Source organism: Bidens hawaiensis, unplaced genomic scaffold (genome assembly GCF_021521415.1).
Source record: "Bidens hawaiensis isolate Kalapana, Puna unplaced genomic scaffold, B.hawaiensis_p1.1 tig00024867_1, whole genome shotgun sequence".
Taxonomy (NCBI): domain Eukaryota; kingdom Viridiplantae; phylum Streptophyta; class Magnoliopsida; order Asterales; family Asteraceae; genus Bidens; species Bidens hawaiensis.
This window is the reverse complement of record NW_027493950.1, coordinates 1-19,069: the sequence shown is the minus strand read 5'-3', so window position 1 is coordinate 19,069 and position 19,069 is coordinate 1. Positions and strand designations below refer to the sequence as shown.

The window sequence follows — 19,069 nt, the reverse complement described above, 5'->3', positions numbered from 1 at the left end:
TTCAATGTATGTGCGCTAGAACTCGAGTAAGTGATCACTTTACCATTGGAACTCTAAGGGTAGGGACTGCTGGTTTGATCCGCCCACTCGTAGGGGTCGCACCTCTTTGCATGGACGAGTGCCTGGCATGGGGCAGTACTATGGGGTTGAGCCCGCTCGTAGGGGTCGCGCCTCTTTGCATAGACGAGCACCGTATCCAGAATTTGTTCACGCGTAACCCGCGGAACGATTTTTATCAGAATATTGTCAGAATTATGTGTTAATACGATTTTACCAAGCAGATGTTAATGAGGTTGCCAGAAATGTTTCAGAATGATTTTATCAAGTTACTAAAACTTGTGAACTCACTCAGTTTATACTGATTCAAATGTTTTTACGTGTCTTTCAGGAGATAACTAGGTAGCGCATGGAGTCACACTTAGAGCACCACACGCTGAACATCTAAAACAAGCTTTTTGGAAGATTTTGGTTTTATCCCCTCGATGCGCACGGTTACCCGCCGCGCAAGGGGATATGGCGAGGAAATCTTCAGTTTTATACTTGGATGTTTCTTTTTGTAATCTTTGAACAATGTAATGTGTTTGTACTAAACTTCTCATGCGCAATAAAAATCTTTGAATGTTTTGCAATGGCCCGTGCTTAATTATCAATCCCCACTCGTGCGCGCCCGGCTGTTTCCGCCGCTCAGGGCCGGGTGTGACATAACTTTATCACTTTCATACACATAAGCGTACATATCATACTTACCTTATACATAGCGTTACAACCTGACAGTACGTGCAATATCCGAAGATCGTTCACGTACCATCAAGCAATCATTCATACATTTCACATTATTCACATAAGGCATACACTTATCTCTTAGGATAAGCGTATTAACAAACATATTGAGTATGCACACAGCCCCGGAAACATAACACATAAATGGGGCTAGAAACTCACCTGGATCCTGTTACGCTATCCGTTAATCGTTATTCCCTTCTTGAGCTGTGCACGGCTAACTGTATAATATTTACATGTATCAATTAACTACTACTACTCATGTAGTATTTCTACCTTTATATAACCCACAACGAACGGGGGTCCGGGGGCAGCGCCCCTGGAAGCGGGGTCTAGGGGCGGCAGCCCCTAGCAGGGTCCAAGGGGCAGAGCCCCTGGCTGGGGTCGAGCTGACTTAACACATTTTTCATTAGGTTTTTAATTTATTTTCTTATTTGCTAACTCCAGCGAACTTATCAATAAGCGAACTTAACATTAAGCGAATTTATCGTTAGCGAACTTAAGCATAGGCGAAGTTAGTGTTTGGCGAAGTTAACCCAGGCGAACATATGCCAGGCGAAGTTGAGCATTAGCGAACTTAGCCTTAGGCGAAGTTATCATGGGCGAACTTATCACCAGGCGAAGTTACAGTTTGGCGAACTTGGCCTTAGGTGAAGTTAACCTTGACAGCGAACTTATTGTGGCGAAATTGTCAGGGGCGAACTTGGCTGGCGAACTTGCATGAAGGCGAAGTTGGCTTGTAGGCGAAGTTATTCAGCATTCGCCTCTGTTCAATCTTAATCATCAAAATCACCCTTATTTCATCGAGAATTTCTTGGATATTACGTTAACTAACTCCGCGATCATTCCCATGGCCTAGTTCGGGTAAAACTTAGCCCGGAAAGACATAAAGTTTGGACCTTTCGGCTTAAAACGTTTAATAACATAACTACGGTTTAGCGAGCCGTTTATGTTTACGGGTCCATTAGGTGGTTTTATCATCAAGTTTAGATCTTTACGTTTCACTCATACCCGATCCATTCTCGTTCTAATGTTTCAAGGCTAAATGTTTATAAAAACGTAAACTTTAAGATCAAAACGTACCTTTTCGTGTTTGTTTGGCTTAGTCACGGACCATAGATCTTGTATTTATCTTGCGTATTGAAGGATCTATCAAGAATCTCGTTTACTTGGTCTTGGATCCCACTCTTGCTCTCGGCCGTATATAGGTGTAAGTGTATGTGTGTGTTTTGAGTGTGTAGAGATTAAGATGGAAATGAATGAGGGTTTAGGGATTTAGGTTGGTTTAGGGGATATTTATATCCCTTAAAGCCCATGGACCTAAGGCCCATTCTCATTTAACCCACCTTAATTAATCTAAGTCCATGATCCGTTCTTTACTCGATATTAATTAATTAATAACGCGAAATCACTAAACGTAACTTTCTTTATTTAACATTATAATATTTAGGATGTTACAAACAAACCATAAAGACGAAAACCACATTCACTCTTTTAAGAATAACTATCCTTCAAAAATCATAGATATTGTCACAAGACTTTAACCACCTAGGGGTATAATGGTCTTTTTTGATATTATTATTATAATATATGTGGTCAAGGTGTGCATTAGAACAAATGGTGGTCCCTCCTGATATTTTCATGGAGTGACATCCTACATACATATATATGCATATATATTTAGAGGGTGTTCATACACCTTTCTTAGTTGCAAATCTACAACAGAAGAAAATTGTGTTCTTGTTTTTTTTCGGAGACTATGAGAACCCGAAGAGGAAAGCGTTCTCAGGTACGTTTTTAGTAATCTTTTATCGCTTCTAAGGTGTAACGTGTCAAAAAGTTATGATCTTTTTTATGGGTGTGTTTATTTCTAGGCATTTTGGCCATCAATGGTGATGAAGAAATGGTTAAACATTCAGCCGAAAAATAATGACTTTAGTGAAGATGAAGTTGATACCGAGAATGAAAGCGAAGATGAAGGTAACAATTAACTATACAAGTTGATATTATACGGTTTTGGTTCATTTTGCTGGTTTTTTCGTCCATTTTACTTTATTTATGTGATTATTTTGTAAATTAGGGATGCCTGCAAAAGAGCCTGCAAAAGAGTTTGTAAAACGTAATAGAAGGAAATCGGAGACCATGCGTGTTGATTATATCAAAACAAAAGATGTGAGGTTTGGCTCTAGAATACCAGAAATACTAGTTTTCGCCTTTTCGGGCTTTCTTGTAATATAAGCTCTTAAAAAAATGATTTTTTTACGTTGCTAGGATAACAATTGGCACATGGAATGTAGCTGGAAGGATCCCTGATGAAGATCTTGAGATTGATGAATGGCTTTGCATGGGTCAACCAGCTGATATTTACATTCTCGGGTAAGAGTTTGACATTTCAGGTCAAACTTACAAATTTTTTTAAAAATATACACTTTTTTTTGAAAAATAGAAACAAAGTTGGTTACTTTTGTAGAACCCGTATGAAAACGAGTAAATCTTGAAACTTACTAGTTTGACTTTTCAGGTCAAACTTACAAGTTTTTTTAAAAATATACAATTTTTTAAAAAAATATAAACAAAGTCGGTTGATTTTGTAGAACCCGTATGTAAACGAGTGAATCTTAAAACCTACTAGTTTGACTTTTCAGGTTAAACTTACAAATTTTTTTAAAAATAAACAATTTTTTTAAAAAATAGAAACAAAGTCGGTTGATTTTGTAGAACCCGTATGAAAACGAGTGAATCTTAAAACTTACTAGTTTGACTTTTCGGGTCAAACTTACAATTATTTTTAAAAATATACAATTTTTTTTTAAAATAGGAACAAAGTCGGTTGATTTTGTGGAACCCGTATGAAAACGAGTGAATATTGAAACTTACTAGTTTGACTTAATAAGTCAAAGCACCGTCTTTTGAATCAAGATTTAATTTTTTTGTCGTTTACAGTTTTCAGGAAGTTGTTCCTTTAAGTGCTGGGAATGTTTTGGGAGCCGAAACTCGGTTGCCAGTGATAAAATGGGAATCAATAATTCGAAAAGCTTTAAACAAATCACCCGAGGAAGTGGCCATACCTAAAAGCTACAGTGCACCAGCTTCTCCAAACAACAATATTATTGTGGGACCCACCAAGATAACCGTTCCAGAATTGGAAGTGATTGACGTTTTAAACTGGCCCGAAAAGGCTTTGGATGTAAAACCGAAAGCTCTTTCTTCTGGTGGGAAACTAAGAAGGGTGTTGAGTTTAACTGGCTCTGCAAAAGTAGGTTCTGACTGGTTAGCGCCACTAGACGTTGGCAGTCGGTTAAAACGGGTGCACCATAGCTCGGGTGACTTGAGTCTGCTCTGGACCGAGCAGGGAAAGAGGTTGACCAGGGTCGACACACTTGATGATGTGGCAGAGCAAGTGTTGGAAGAAGTTAAAGGAGAAAAAGATGAGTTCTTTCAAGATCCGATAGAAATGGAGGACGAAAACTCGCTTTTTCTTGATGATCAAGAAAACTCAAATCATAAGTAAAGTTTGCAACTTTATTATTATTATTATTATTATTATTATTATTTATTTTATTTTATTTTATTTTTATTTTTTATTTTTTTTTGTTCTGTTGACTGATTTTTTGAGGATATATAACAGGTATGTAAGAATTGTTGGTAAGCAGATGGTGGGCATATATATTTCACTCTGGGTTCGAAAAAGGCTGCGAAAACATATAAACAACTTAAAAGTCTCCCCAGTCGGGGTCGGGCTTATGGGATACATGGGTAATAAGGTAATTTCACTCGGTTAGTCGGTCAGCATGTCCTATAGTCAAACAAGTCAACTTACCACCAGTGATGACGAGTTTGACTTGAAAATGTAGTCAAAGTCAAGATTGATTAATATTTTTATGTTTCAGGGATCGGTTTCCATTAGCATGTCTCTGTATCAGTCAAGGTTATGCTTCGTTTGTTCTCATTTAACATCGGGTCACAAGGTTGGAGATGACGAGAAACGAAGTGCAAATGTGTCTGAGATCTTAAAACGTACTCGTTTCTCGTCTATTTTAAATCCTGATCAGCCTCAAACTATCCCATGTCATGAGTAAGTATTTTTTGAGGAAAAAAAAAAAAACATTACAATTACTTCACCTTTTAATGTTGTTTTCTTCTTTGATTCGTGATTTATGTTTCGGTTTTGTCAAACAGTCAGATATTCTGGTTTGGCGACTTGAATTATCGTATCAATAAGCCAGACGAAGAAGTCAGAAAACTAGTTGCCATGAAGCAGTGGGATGAACTGCTTTATAACGATCAGGTATTCGACTTGTAAAAGTTTTATAAACCTTTAATATGTTAAAAAAGATTTAAAAAGTAACCAAATTCAAGTAACTGTGTGCTGTAGCTTTGTAAAGTATTGAGAAGTGGACAAGTTTTCGACGGATGGAATGAAGGCGTTATCGACTTTCCACCAACATACAAGTATGAAGTAAACTCAGATCGATATGTAGGCGAAAATCCAAAAGAAGGAGAGAAGAGTAGAACACCGGCATGGTAAGTAGTTTGACTTTTGAGGTCAAAGGCAATACTTAATACTAAATTGAAGTATATAATAGGATTAGGATCATGTGAGACCATTTTAGACCACAAAAAACCCAAAAATAAAAAAATTTATAAAACAAAAATAAACGCAAAAATGAAAAAAGTAATTAAACCAAAATTCTTATTTATCATCTTGGTTCCATAGAAAAAACGTCTCATTTTAGCTAAATTATACATATATGTATAATATGTACATACATGTTTTTTTATACATATATGTACAGTTTAAGGTAAATGATAATGTACATATGTGTGCATTACGTAACTAGAGATTAAATGAAATTATACATGTGTATAATACGAAGTTTTTTTTTTATGAAACCGGAATGAAATATAAGAATTTTGGTTTTTTTTACTTTTTTAAATTTTTTGTTTTTTTTGTTTTATAATTTTTTTTAGTGGTCCAAAATGGTTCTCAAAGTTCTCAATTTTCAAATGGTTTTCTTAGGATCTTTACCCGTACATAATATATGTGATAAAAGGAAGCTTAGGAATAAGATTCATCACAATTCACAAAGTTCATAAAGATTTGTGCTTAAAAGTAATATGTTTGACCTCTAAAGTCAAACTGTGTATCTATTTGACTTTCTATTGTACTAAATCGACTCAAACGACGCAGGTGTGATCGCATACTATGGCTAGGGAAAGGCATAAAACAGCTTTGTTACAACCGAGCAGAGATACGAATGTCTGATCATAGGCCAGTGAGTGCAGTGTTTGCAATTGACACTGAAGTCATTGACCCAAGAAAGCTGCGCAGAGCGCTCAATTTCACCAGTGCAGTGGTTCACCCGTTGATCATTTTAGATGAAAATGAACTGGAAGCCTGGAACTAATACATTCTTGATTTTTTATAGAATTAGAATAATGGTTTTTCACTTTTGTCAGCTTTCTTGAATTCTTGTTATACAAAAAGAGTGTCTTTTTGCGTAATCGGTTTGTATGGATATTATATGAAAATCAAGAGTGTTAAATGTCAATGCATTCTATTATACATTCTTGCTATTTTATAGAATTAGAATAATGATTCTAGACTTACAGTTAGTTTTCTTGCTATACAAAAAAAAAGATGGTATTTTTGTGTAACAGTTCATAGGGGTGCAAACGAGCCGAGCTGCTCGCGAGCTACTCGAGATCGGCTCGTGGAAAAGCTCGATCGAGCCAAGCTTAAACGAACCCGAGCTCGAGCCTAAAAGAAAGCTCGTTTAATAAACGAGCCCGAGCTTCACTTATCGAGCTCGAGCCGGCTCGCGAGCCTTAACGAGCCTGTCATTTATATATATTTTTAATAAATTTATATTAATAGATACATATATATATATAACTTTATGCATAAAATAACTAAATAACATATATTAGTTTACAATTTACATATAAATTTATTATGAAAATATATATACAAATATAATTATAAATATATACAAAATTAATTAATAAATATTAATCGAGCCGAGTTCGAGCTTGAAAAACTATGAAACGAGCCCAGCTCGAGCTTTATAAATAAAGAACAAAACGAGCCGAGCTCGAGCTCTGTATAAATAAAGATTGTTAATTGTTCAATGCATCATGTTATACATTCTTGATCTTGACTTGTTTATAGAACTAGAATAATGATTCAAGACTTTTAATCAACTTTCTTGTTATACAAAAAAAGATAGTCTTTTTGCATAACCGGTTCGTATAAATATCGAATGAAAATCAAGATTGTTAACCGTTCGATGCATCATATTATGCATCCTTGATCTTGAATCTTGATTCTTTATAGAATTAGAATAATGCTTCTAGACATTGTCAGCCATCTTATACAAAAAAAGATAATCTTTTTGCATAATCGGTCCGTATGGATATCGAATAAAAATCAAGATTGTTAACCGTTCAACGCATCATATTATACACCCTTGATCTTGATTCATTTTAGAACTGGAATAATGATTCAAAACATTTTGACAACTTTCTTGTTATACAAAAAAATATAGTCTTTTTGCATAATCGGTTCGTATAAATATCGAATTGTAACACTTTATATTATGCATTACAAAGCTAAATTATGCATTACAAAGCTCATATCAATTATCATCACTAAAAAAACAAAACTGATAATACAACTTATTACCTCATATCATTAAGCCTGCGAAGCCGCTTTCGTACTCCTGAAATCCTTCTTAAGATCCGCAACTCGTTTCATACACGCAGCCTTCGACCTCCCAGGAACCGCAGCCGTAATCTTCTCCCACCTCATCGCCACATCCTTCGGAAACGCCTTTAACGCATTCAACAAGGCAATGTCCTCACCCGAACTCCAACTATTCTCATTTCCTACATTAATATCATTCTGCCTTTCATTTTCGATAACCTGGTCAACTCTCGGGTCAACCGCCTTCCGGTCCTTCAAAAACCTCGAAAACGAATCCGAATCATTCATTTTCATCCCCATTCCCGTTCCGACCCCACCCATCACCTTCGCCATTTTCACGACACTTTCGACTTTACGGTTCCCGTTAAACGCCCCCGCCACCGCCTCCCACCGACCCGGCATCCCAACCGGGTACTTCACCATCTGTTTTTTCAACAATTCGATATCCGAAACACTCCACTCACTTTCCTCCACACCGACAACAACCCGTTTATTATTATTCAATCCGGTTGGCTCGGGTAACTCGTTTACGGGCTTTTTCGGTTCGTCGGGTCCTTCAACAACAACCGAGGCAATGGTATCGGGCTTTCGGGGTTTAATTCGGGACCGTTTTACGGGTTCAGGGTCTCGGGATGGTCCGGGAACGAGAACCGGGCCAAGGCCGACCCGGATGTCACCGGCGGTTAAATTTAACGGGGCGAAAGGTCCGATAAGGAGGGATAATGAGACCCAGATGAATATGGATCGGGTCGGGTCGGAATTGAAATATAATTGGGATAAAATGAAGAAGAGTGCAGAGAGAGATAGAGAGATGAAGATGGTGGGTTTGTGGATATGGGTTTGGGTTTGGGTGGTGTGATTCGGGCCGGGTGGTTTGGATTGGAGGAGGAATCTGGGTCGGGTTTCTTCGTCTAAGAACTCCATTAGAGGTGATGATGGGTGTTGCAGAAAAGTTGGATCTGAAATGAATATATATAGTTGGATCTGAAAGGAATACGACGGAGGGTTCGAATCCTGATTTCGATCGGATATTACTAGAGCTTTAAAAACCTGTCGTATCTTCGGGTTGGGTGAGCCAACTGGGTTTTACCGGGATCGTCAAGCCAAACTCGGATGCCAACGTGGATTGCGATCATGTCAACATAGTTGGCCTGAGTGAAGTGGCGGGGCGCGGAGTGTTCACCAGTGGCGGATCCAGGAATTTTTTTTGGGTGGTTCACTACTTTTATATGTTTCAATTTCACCGAGTCGGGTATATAAAATTTCGGGTCGGTTTGAGGTTCGGGTCGGTTCGATGGTTCGGGAAAAGTTCAGTACATAATAAAAATACGATAAAAAAATAAAAGAGACACCGTCATTAGAAATTAAAAAACACATAATATCAATACAATAGTCTTTATGAATTAAAAAAAATTCTTACCATCATTGCATCATTTTGTCCACTTTCCTTAAACAAGTAACAATGCAAACAATACACTTTATCCGCTTTGACACTATATTCCAACCAATTTCCAAATTCACTAGTGTACCATTCCTCATTAAAGCGTCTTAATTTACCACTAAAATTTGTTAGAGGACAATCATGCACGGTTGGTTGACATGGACCTCTAAGTAGATATGCCCGTCTAATTTCATCTTTTTGACTTGGGTGATAAGATGAAATTGGTTGCCTTTCGGAAGGATCCCATGATAGATCATCCAAATTTATTTTTAATGGTTTACTACTTGAAGATGATGATCCAAGGTTCGATGGTTCACTTTGATAATATCTCTTCATATTCAAAATACCTACAAATCAACAATTTCAAACTAACAAATTTAAAACTAAGAAACTAACAAAACCTAACAAACTAACAAATTAAAACCAATAATCATTAAGGCTTTATTTGAAATAAATAAAAAAAATAAAGGTATTCACATAAGTTTATTTAGTGAAATAAATAAAAAATAAAGTTACAATTACAAATATCAAAACAAATTTTCACTCAGACAAATCGTCGAACAGGTGGAGGGCATCCCTGGATTCGGGAATCGTCATAACTCATAAGAATTAAGAAGGACTGGGTTGGATCAATATGAATCGGATAACTAGAATACAACACTCTCTTTCAAAAAGATTTTCACAAAGCAAACTACTTTCAATAATCATTTCGAATGGATTAAATAAAATGAATCATACAAGAAGCAAAAAAATACCTAACAGGAGGCGGACGGCGGTGTGCCACTGCCGGACTAGTGAGCAGAGCAAGCAAAAAAAGGTTTTTGTTGGAATTGATTTTTATGGGGGCAAGGATTGGTTCAGGGGTTTGAAACCAGTGACTGATTCAATCAGAGGCGGAGGCGGAAGGCGGTGTGCCACTGCCGGAGTGGCTGAGCTGAGCCTGAGGGTGGAGCAGTGGACAGAGGACAGAGGCGGCTGCAGCTGCTGAGGACCATGAGGACACGGATTGGTTCAGGGGTTTGCCTGCTTTGCTTATCAGCTTATGTTATAAAAAACCCTAACAGGACTTAGGGTAACTTAGTAAAAAAAAAAAAAAAAAAAAAACTGTTAAAAACGGGAATAGAACCTGCGACCTCCGGGTTACAAAACCCACAAACTACCATCCGGGCAAGCACTTTATATGTTTTTAAGATGGTTCCTGTATAATTTATAGGGTGGTTCCTTTATTATTTTCTATATATAAATACACTATAATTTCGAAACTCGGGTGGTTCCGCGGAACCACCCGTTACTACCGTAGATCCGCCCATGGTGTTCACGCAGTGAGATAACTTAACTGTGAAAGTCACCGATCAAAAAAAATAAAAGTACATTAAAATTTTAAAAAACTTTACATAACAAAAAAAAACATAAAATTAATATCCATAATATTCGTGCATTTTCTGAACTCGTCGTCGTTGTAATAATGCGGTCTCTTCGTGTAACCCGGACGCTTTGAGTGATTCGTAGTTTTTACCCATTTGCAGCAGTTCCAACACAGCAACAAGCTTTTCGTGGTGTTTGTTGGTTTCGTTCATGGAAGCAGTAAGATCCACGGTATGAGTTTCGAAACGACTGAACACCTCATTTTAGATGTTCAACTTCTTCGCTAGCCTTCACATTAAATCGTGACAACGACGAGCCCTCCCCTTTTTCGTATTCTTTTTTCTTGCTCTCCCACTGGGTCGAGCCAACTCATGTACTTCGTCATCGTCGTCCAAACTAACCGCGTCATATTCGTCAACGAGGTTGAAGTTACGACCATCGGAGGGTGTTGGTGTGCTCAGATTTGTCGAAAATGATGCCCTCGACTTTTTTGAAGCTCGGGATGATCCACCAGCTCGTCAGTGGATGCCCCATTTCATTTCTGGCAAATCTCGAGTTTTTCCCGATAACTTAAATGCTTAAACGTTTTCCCGATTTGCCCTTCGATTTGTCCTCAAGTTCGAAAGTCACTTAACGCGTTAGATATAAATACACATAAATACATAAAATGATAGTACCAGAAAACAGAACACAGTTAGTTTAGTTACACACAACATGTCTGTCTCCAACATCCTTAAACTCTCCAAACCCCTAGAAAAATTCCGCGAAATCCACAAAAACCTCAAACTCAAACCCTCACCAAACCTCTGGTCCGATAACCACTCACCCACCGTTAAACCCAACCCCACTTTACACCTAACCCATCCCATCTTAACCAAACTCGAATCACACCCCACAATCAATTTAACCCAATTCAATCAAATCCACACCCAACTCATTGTTCTAGGCCTGTTCCAACACCCGTTAGCTGCAGGCCGAGTATTAAAGAAACTATGCTCATGTAAATCCACTCTACATTATGCCGCGGGTAAATTGTTTTATGTTTTAAACGAACCCGATACGTTTATGTTTAATATTGTTATTAGAGGGTTATTGAATGTTAATGAGTTGGTTATGGGTTTGGGGTTTTATAGATTAATGATTAGGAAGGAAGTTAAGCCGAATTATTATACGTATCCGTTGGTAGTTAGGATATGTAGTGAATTGGGGGTGGTTATAGAAGGGGAAAAGGTGTTTACGCGGGTGGTTAAAGACGGGTTTGAATTCGATTTATATGTACGGAATGCGTTGATTCGGTTTTATTCGGTTTGTGGGCTGGTTAGGGATGCCGAGCGGGTGTTTTATTCGGGTGTGGAGACGGATATGGTGACGTGGAATTTGATGATTGACGGGTATGTGAAGAACGGGATGGTGGAGGATGCGCGCCGGGTGTTTGATGAAATGCCTGAGAGAGATGTGGTGAGTTGGAATGTTATGATTGCGGGGTACGGGTTGGTGGGTCAGATGGGGGTTGCGAAGGGGTTGTTTGATGAAATGCCGTGGAGAGACGTGGTGTCGTGGAATACGTTGATTGACGGGTATGCGAGGGTTAATGATGTGGCGTGTACGCGTAGGTTTTTTGATCGGATGCCGGGGAGGAATGTGGTTTCGTGGAATACGTTGTTGGGTGTTTACGTTCGGTGTGGAAAGTTTGACGAGTGTTTGGTTCTTTTTGATAAAATGTTGGAAGAAGGTGTGAAGGCGAACGAGGCGAGTGTTATGAGTGTGTTGATTGCGTGTGGGCATTTGGGTAGACTTGATAAGGGTGAATGGGTGCATGATTATATTAGGAATAACGAGAATGTTGTGACGGACGTGTTGCTTTCGACTGCTTTGTTGACGATGTATGCGAAATGTGGAGCGATGGACGTTGCTCGACGAGTGTTCGATGAAATGCCTGAGAGAACTATAGTTTCGTGGAATTCGATGATCATGGGGTACGGAATGCACGGGCACGGTGAGAAGGCATTGGAGATGTTTTTGGAGTTGGAAAAAAGTGATTTGGTTCCAAACGATGCTACGTTCGTGTGCGTTCTGAGTGCGTGCACGCACGCGGGAATGGTTTTGGAGGGGTGGTGGTACTTTGACTTGATGCAGCGAGTTTACATGATTGAACCAAAAGCCGAACACTATGGTTGTATGGTTGATCTTCTTTCTCGAGCTGGTTTGATGAAAGATTCCGAGGAGATTATAAAATACACGCCTTTGAAAACGGGGCCCGCCTTGTGGGGGGCCTTGTTATCGGCTTGTAGGACCCACTCGAGTTTAGAATTAGGAGAGATGGTGGCGAAACGTCTTATGGAATTGGAGCCTAACAATGTAGGACCGTACGTGTTGTTATCGAACATATATGCCAGTGCAGAGAGATGGGATGATGCTGAAAATGTGAGAGAGATGATGATGAAAAACGGGTTGCAAAAACCAGTCGGGTCGAGTCTGGTTCGGGCCGAAAATCATGGTGTTGAATCGGTTAGAGGTCATTCGTTACATAAGAAGCGATTAATGTACTCTATGTTGAGTGATATGGGTGTGCAAATGAAAATGTCACACAAAAATATTGTTAAATAGTTTATACACAAAAGCTCGGGTTGTTTAACTTACGAGAACTAGATCTCTAGATTAGCTCGTTCAATTTAAGGGAACTCGAGCTCGTGATCTGCTCATTTATTTTAAGAGAACTCAAGTTCCAGCTTTGATCGTTTCGAGCTCTATGTCGAAAGCTCAACTTTGACTTATTAATTATTTGTTTTGAACCAAGACTCGATTCGTTTAATATTTATTAAATATGTTACTATTTTATTTATATAAAATAAAATATATATTAAGTTTCTGTCACTTGAATATTAATTATGCAATTATATATTATCGCATAAAGTAAAAATTATTGTATTTTATATAAATAATAGACTTGTTTTAGCTCGCAGCCTAGTCGATTTCAGTATATAAAGTTCAGACTCAATCTTGTTTATTAACGAGCTATTTTCAGGCTAGATTTAAACTTTTAGAAAACCAATCTCGAGTAACAGGCTCGGTTCGTTTACAATTTTACACCCTAGAAATATCATCGGATGTGAAAAGAGCATTGGACTTTATGACTGAAATATATCATACTATACTTGCACCATTTATAAAAACTTTATTAATACAGCCTATGCTATCAATTTCGGTGCCATAGCGGTTATCGGACATCTACCAAAATATCGGTTCTGATAAAATCGCATCGTATATAAAAAGATGATCAAACAAGTAAAATGCCCAAGCAAGCCTATATTTCACAGGCTCAGTATATATATAGAAAAAAATAATAATAAAAGACAAGACTAAAAGAACAATCTTTATAGTTTAAAATAAGTAAAATGCCCAAGCAAGCCTGTTTGACAGGCAAACAGGAACGGTCTTTGCAGCTTATTTATAAACATCAAATAATATTGCTGCATAATTAACCGCAAACTTGAACAAAAACATTCAACAGACAACAAACTATCAGTCATTCATTCGTTCCATATAACACAACCTTACCAAAATACTTGTATAGCCTGCGATTTAATTCACGAGCTCGCCCCAAAAACACGGATCCTCTGATCAATAACCTCACGACAGACGGGACACGTTGACTTCCCTTTATTCGCATACTCCTCATTACAACTAGCACAAACAACTTGATGTGCACACGGCAAGAACACGACAGAAACTTCATCTTTCAAACATATTATGCACTCACGATCAACCCCGCTTTCTTTTTCGTCAAAGTCGTCAAGACTGTCGAGTTCGTTGAGCATCCTTGCGATAGTCGACTGCGGCTTGTTGGGATCCTCATTTGCTGAGTCGGTAGTTGGTTGGTTGTTGTATGAATTTTTTGATAGTTTGAGGCGTGCGAGTTCTTGTTCGAGTCTCTGGAGATCGTCCTTGTGGCGTTGGAAGTCTAACTCGAATTTGGACCGTAAAGCTTCTTGCTTTCTTTTGTTCTTAGCTTCGGTTGCTTCTTTGAGACGTCTTTCTTCTTCAACTTGTGCGAGTGCGTGCTCTTTAGCTTTATGCTCTTGTTTCCACTTTGCCTGTTGTGTATATTTAAATTCAAATTTAATTCAAAGATTACAAATCTTGTGAAGAAAAAAAAAATTGGAGCAGGATACGAAATGTCGAAATCCACTGCATTTAATGTTTTTCTATAAAAGGAAAACTGCATAAAAGAGTAAACAAACTTTGGTCTTATTCAATATAACCAATTCTAGCCAAACACCGCGTGACACGTAAACGTTCCCATATGTGCAAAGTTAGCAAAAAAAAGTCAACATGGTCATAACCTATCGACTGTCATCAATTTTGATCACTAGATTCAAATCAAAATTTTTTAGCATGGTTACCTTAAATACCAATATTCTTAACGTTTTGTTGTTATTTATGGCCTAAATAAGTTAGTTGTCTTGTATAGAAATCGGATCAAAGTTTATTACTTTTTATGCAACTTGTTCTGTTTTATAGATATTCTACGATATACTTGTGCTAAAGTAAGTAGATCTTTAACCTTAATTCATTTAACTACTAGTATCAAGTACCCTTTACAAAGATTTTAGTTCTTTAAACATTTATTGCAAATGTAAAAGATATTCTTAAAAAGTTTTAAAGTGTGATCAGCGCAGGCCCGTGTTAAAACATGTGTATTCTTAACTGTGTTTATTTTTTAAAAAACCATAGCAACTACTAGGGGTGTGCGTGGTGCGGTTCGGTGCGGTTTTTGGTTAAAACCAAACTGAAAACCAAAACTTCGGTTTTTGGAGTTTTTGAAAACGTTCGGTTTCGGTTTTTCGGTTTTCATTTTGGTTTCGGTTTTTGTCATTTGAGCTTGAAAATTTTAGGCCGAAAAAAGAGGTGGCAAAAAATAATAAATTTAGGTATAAAGAATTTTGTTAATTGTAAAATAATATACCATTATACATTTGATCAAAAATATTAGAGTTAAATATTTATTAAATTCTTATAAATTACTTAATATAAAATATAAAAAAAAATTAGGAATTCGGTTCGGTTCGGTTTTTTCGGTTTTCTTTTACATGCAAAAGCAAAACCGAACCGTTAGTGCGGTTTTTAAAAAACATAAAACCAAACCGTCGTTTTTGTTTCGGTTTGGTTTTTTCGGCTTGGATTATTCGGTTTTTTCGGTTTCAGATCGGTTTTTTCGGTTTCTTGCAAACCCCTAGCAACTACAGGCAACAACATCAGTTAATATATTCAAAGCTAGATGCCTAGAAAAAAGAAAAAAAAAAATACCTCGGCTGCCTTTTTTGCAGCCTCGACTCGGGCCATCTCTTCCTGCAACTCCATGATCATCCGCTTCTCGGCTGCAATATCATCCTGCAACTTAACTCTCTGTTTCTCCCAAGCCAAAAGCCTCTTCAAATACTTCTTCTCCCTTCTAGCAACTTCCAAACACGTATTAACCGACTCCGAAGCACTCAACTTCGACGCCTCCATCTCCGCTCTAATCTCCGCATTCTCCGTTTCCAATCGCCTAACCGCCGCATTCGCACGGTCAACTTGACCACTTGCTTTCCTCAACGCAGCCTCCATCTCCGAAAGCCGCTTCATCGTCGGATCGTCAGCAGCTTTCGCCTGTTTCGCACGCTGCGTCTCCTCCCGCTCCATCCTTAACATCTTCAACTCGTTTAAATCGTTACTCAGTTTTCTCGCTGCTTGCATCGCTTTCTGATGCGCCCATTCTTTCCGTTCCGCTACTTGCTTCTCGAGATCCTTAATCTGATTCATCAAACTCATTATCATCTCGTCCTTTTGATCCTCGGGAACATATTCCATATCACCTTCGAGATTCATCTCTTTAAACTTACTCAACATCAAGTTCACACCTTCTTGATTCTCAACACTCTCGGTTTTCTCCGCAACCGTTTCAATCGCATTCGACGACATAAAAAAACCATTCGAACCCGAACAACCCGAACCCGAAGCTTCTTTTTTCTTCGACGTTCGACCTCCTGTAAACAAAGCCACATTTTTCCTCAAAAGCATTTTCATCGACGGCGTAAGATTAAACTTCTTCGGATACTCAATCTCCCTATTCAAACTCACCTCCGTCGTCGAATACGACACAAACCGACTCCCCCCCGTAAAATCCCCATTCCCGTTCCCATTCCCAAACCCCCACCCGCCGTGAAACCGACACAACGCCGGCGACACACCAACCGCGTCATCACACACGTTCCCGACCCCACCACTCGACTCCCCACTCTCCGAATCCACCGGAAGCTCCATCATACTCGCCCGACCGACATGCAAATCACTCATCAACAAACACCACATCGCGTCACCTTTACTCAGCTTCGGGTTAATCTGCTGCAACAAACACACCATTCCTGCCAACGAAAACTCCCGCAACTGCTTCAAATCCGCGAACACGTGCTCGGGCTCGTGCTCATTCCCGGGCACATTCCCGGGTTCATTCCCATTACCATTAACAATACTATTTAAATAAGCTAAACTATTATGCAAAATATTAGTCAACACATCCATACCACCATAACAATGACCATTAGTCAAAACAGCTTTCAAAGCAACATCTTCATCATACCCTAATCCTGTTATCTTCCCAATAGCTTCATTATACAAAAATTCCAAATTTTTCATCAAAATCTCTTCCAATTGCTCTTCCGTACAGTACCCCCACCCACCCACATCGCAGTTCGGGTTATTCTGACCCGACCCATTCAAACCCAGATGAAAATCAACCGGATTCGAACAACCCGAACTGGGTTTTTGAGATGAACCATCGGGATCCGATTTCGGGACGCGGGTCCTTCGATTGGTGCGGATGTGTTTGTCTCTTACAGTGCAACCCATGAAACCCTAGGAATTGGGCGTTTTGGATTGGGGTGATGAGAATGGAATTGGTGAGTTGGGTTGGCGGATGATTGGGATTGGATTAAGTTATGGGTTGGATTTGAGGGTTTGAGTGATTGGGTGTTTGTGATTTTGGAGGATGGGATGGATTCGGTGATCGAAGTACAGAGTGTGTGCGAAATGTGAATGTGTAAGGTGTGGTTTCGGGTTCGGGTTTGGATTTGGGTTGAGTGATCATGGGCTAGATGATCTCATATGGGCCAAGTCCATATTATATCTAGAACTAGAGTAACATGTGTCATGATTTGTGAGAATGGGAGGTAGAGTTTTAAAGGTGTACAAATCGGTATTTCAAGAACCGATTTCGAGTATGGTTAACAAAAGTCAAGAAGCAGGTTGGATAGGAACCAGTTACGAGTATGCTCGGGTATTTGACTGGGTTTGCCGGGTTTTTATAAGGTAGGGTATGGTCGAGTTTTGACTGGATATTGGTGGAACCGGTTCTGGGTGCGATTTAGGAACTGAAACCCGGTCCGTACCCTCGGGTTAGGTAGGGCCGAGTTCGGGTTGAGTGATCATCGACTAGGTCTCATATGGGCGAAATCCATACTATCTAGAACTATAGGAACCAGTTCATGATTTGTGAGAATGGGAGATAGAGTAAGTTGTACAAATAGGGCATTTTTAGGAACCGGTTTCAGGTATGGTTAATAAAAATCAAGAAGGGGGTCGGATAAGAACTAGTTACGGGTGTAGTCGGGTATTTGACTGGGTTTGTCGGGTTTTTATAGGGTAGGGGTTGGTCGAGTTTTGACCGGGTATTGGTGGAACCAGTTTCGGGTATGATTTTTCTGAAGAACTGAAACCTGGTCCGTACCTTCGGGTAGGAACCGTCGGGTCGGGTCCGGAACCGATTTTTTGCCCATCTCTAATGGGAGGTATAGTATGAGATGAGATTAGGGTTAAGGAGAATATTGAAGAATCGAGTCATAACTAAAAACCTTGATTATTTGAGAAATCGGATGTATGTTATGCTCAGTTATAGTAATTCATATTATTACAATAGATTTACAAAATTAAAGTAATAGACTTATTTCCAGCCGACACAACTACCATTTAATCACACAAAACCAAACTTTTTTAGCCTTACAATTTAATAGTATAGTCTACTCCTAGTAGCAATTTAAGGAAAAAAGAAAGTAACATTTCAAGAATTTTCAAATTTCAATTTATGTTTAATGATTTGAAAACATAATTAGTAGCACATGTATACAAATCATTTCTTATAGTGCAATATTTAATCAATCACCTCAGCATGTGCACCGATTGATCAAAATGGTGTGTTGTCACTGAAAGGCCACCCTCTTATACATGGGCATAAAAAAAGGTCTTATAAAGTGACAATTAGATTATATTCATAAAGTTAGCTTTTGAAAGATAAAGGACATGATTAATTTGTGTTTTAGTCTTTTAGAAGAGGCTGCAATCCGGCTTAATGTTGACTATTCAAGAGACAACAAATGCAATTTGTAATACTCTAAATCTTACCAAAATTTCATGATTATGATCTTTTTAAATGATCAAAACAATAATTTTATTAGGTTATAATAATAATAATAATAATAATAGCAAGGCCGGCTCCGAGAAGTCAAAAAAAATTTTGGGCTAAAGGCGAAATTTTTTGTGTGCCTTAAGTAAAAGGAACATTTTGTTGTGTTTAATCAATTTAATTTTACGTGGGCTTACTTGGTTATAATTTGAGTTATGTAAAAAACTTTTGTGTAAAAAAAACATTAAAAAATGTCTTAAATAAGACAAGAACTCACAACCTATTGGCTATAAGTCATACCTCTTTGCCACTAGACCAAGCTAGTGTTTATGTAAATGTG

At 38.4% G+C, this 19,069-nt stretch overlaps 4 protein-coding genes across 5 annotated transcripts; 2 read left to right on the top strand and 2 right to left on the bottom strand.

Moving 5' to 3' along the window:
• The first annotated feature begins 2,489 nt into the window (after nucleotides 1–2,489).
• Nucleotides 2,490–6,370, top strand: LOC143570288 (type I inositol polyphosphate 5-phosphatase 2-like). 2 transcript variants are annotated; one of them, XM_077055971.1, is made up of 10 exons: nucleotides 2,490–2,569; nucleotides 2,655–2,760; nucleotides 2,861–2,957; nucleotides 3,052–3,156; nucleotides 3,724–4,287; nucleotides 4,409–4,544; nucleotides 4,671–4,855; nucleotides 4,960–5,068; nucleotides 5,156–5,304; nucleotides 5,972–6,370. In XM_077055971.1, exons 1-10 carry the CDS (start codon nucleotides 2,540–2,542, stop codon nucleotides 6,186–6,188), a joined length of 1,698 nt encoding a protein of 565 aa, XP_076912086.1. In that variant the 5' UTR covers nucleotides 2,490–2,539; the 3' UTR covers nucleotides 6,189–6,370. The 2 variants fall into 2 exon arrangements, with proteins under 2 accessions (XP_076912086.1, XP_076912087.1); XM_077055972.1 differs by lacking the exons at nucleotides 2,490–2,569; nucleotides 2,655–2,760 and having other exon boundaries at nucleotides 2,861–2,952; nucleotides 5,972–6,368.
• A 988-nt stretch (nucleotides 6,371–7,358) lies between these two features.
• On the bottom strand, nucleotides 7,359–8,413 carry LOC143570272 (transcription factor MAMYB-like). Its single transcript, XM_077055955.1, has one exon. The coding sequence runs from the start codon at nucleotides 8,408–8,410 to the stop codon at nucleotides 7,475–7,477; it is 936 nt and encodes a 311-aa protein (XP_076912070.1). The 5' UTR covers nucleotides 8,411–8,413; the 3' UTR covers nucleotides 7,359–7,474.
• A 2,567-nt stretch (nucleotides 8,414–10,980) lies between these two features.
• On the top strand, nucleotides 10,981–13,073 carry LOC143570270 (pentatricopeptide repeat-containing protein At5g15300-like). Its single transcript, XM_077055954.1, has one exon. The coding sequence runs from the start codon at nucleotides 11,007–11,009 to the stop codon at nucleotides 12,897–12,899; it is 1,893 nt and encodes a 630-aa protein (XP_076912069.1). The 5' UTR covers nucleotides 10,981–11,006; the 3' UTR covers nucleotides 12,900–13,073.
• A 599-nt stretch (nucleotides 13,074–13,672) lies between these two features.
• Nucleotides 13,673–17,380, bottom strand: LOC143570287 (MND1-interacting protein 1-like). Its single transcript, XM_077055970.1, has 2 exons — nucleotides 15,600–17,380; nucleotides 13,673–14,386 (listed from the first exon to the last, which is right to left on the bottom strand). The coding sequence occupies exons 1-2, from the start codon at nucleotides 17,178–17,180 to the stop codon at nucleotides 13,880–13,882; spliced, it is 2,088 nt and encodes a 695-aa protein (XP_076912085.1). The 5' UTR covers nucleotides 17,181–17,380; the 3' UTR covers nucleotides 13,673–13,879.
• Nucleotides 17,381–19,069: the final 1,689 nt, after the last annotated feature.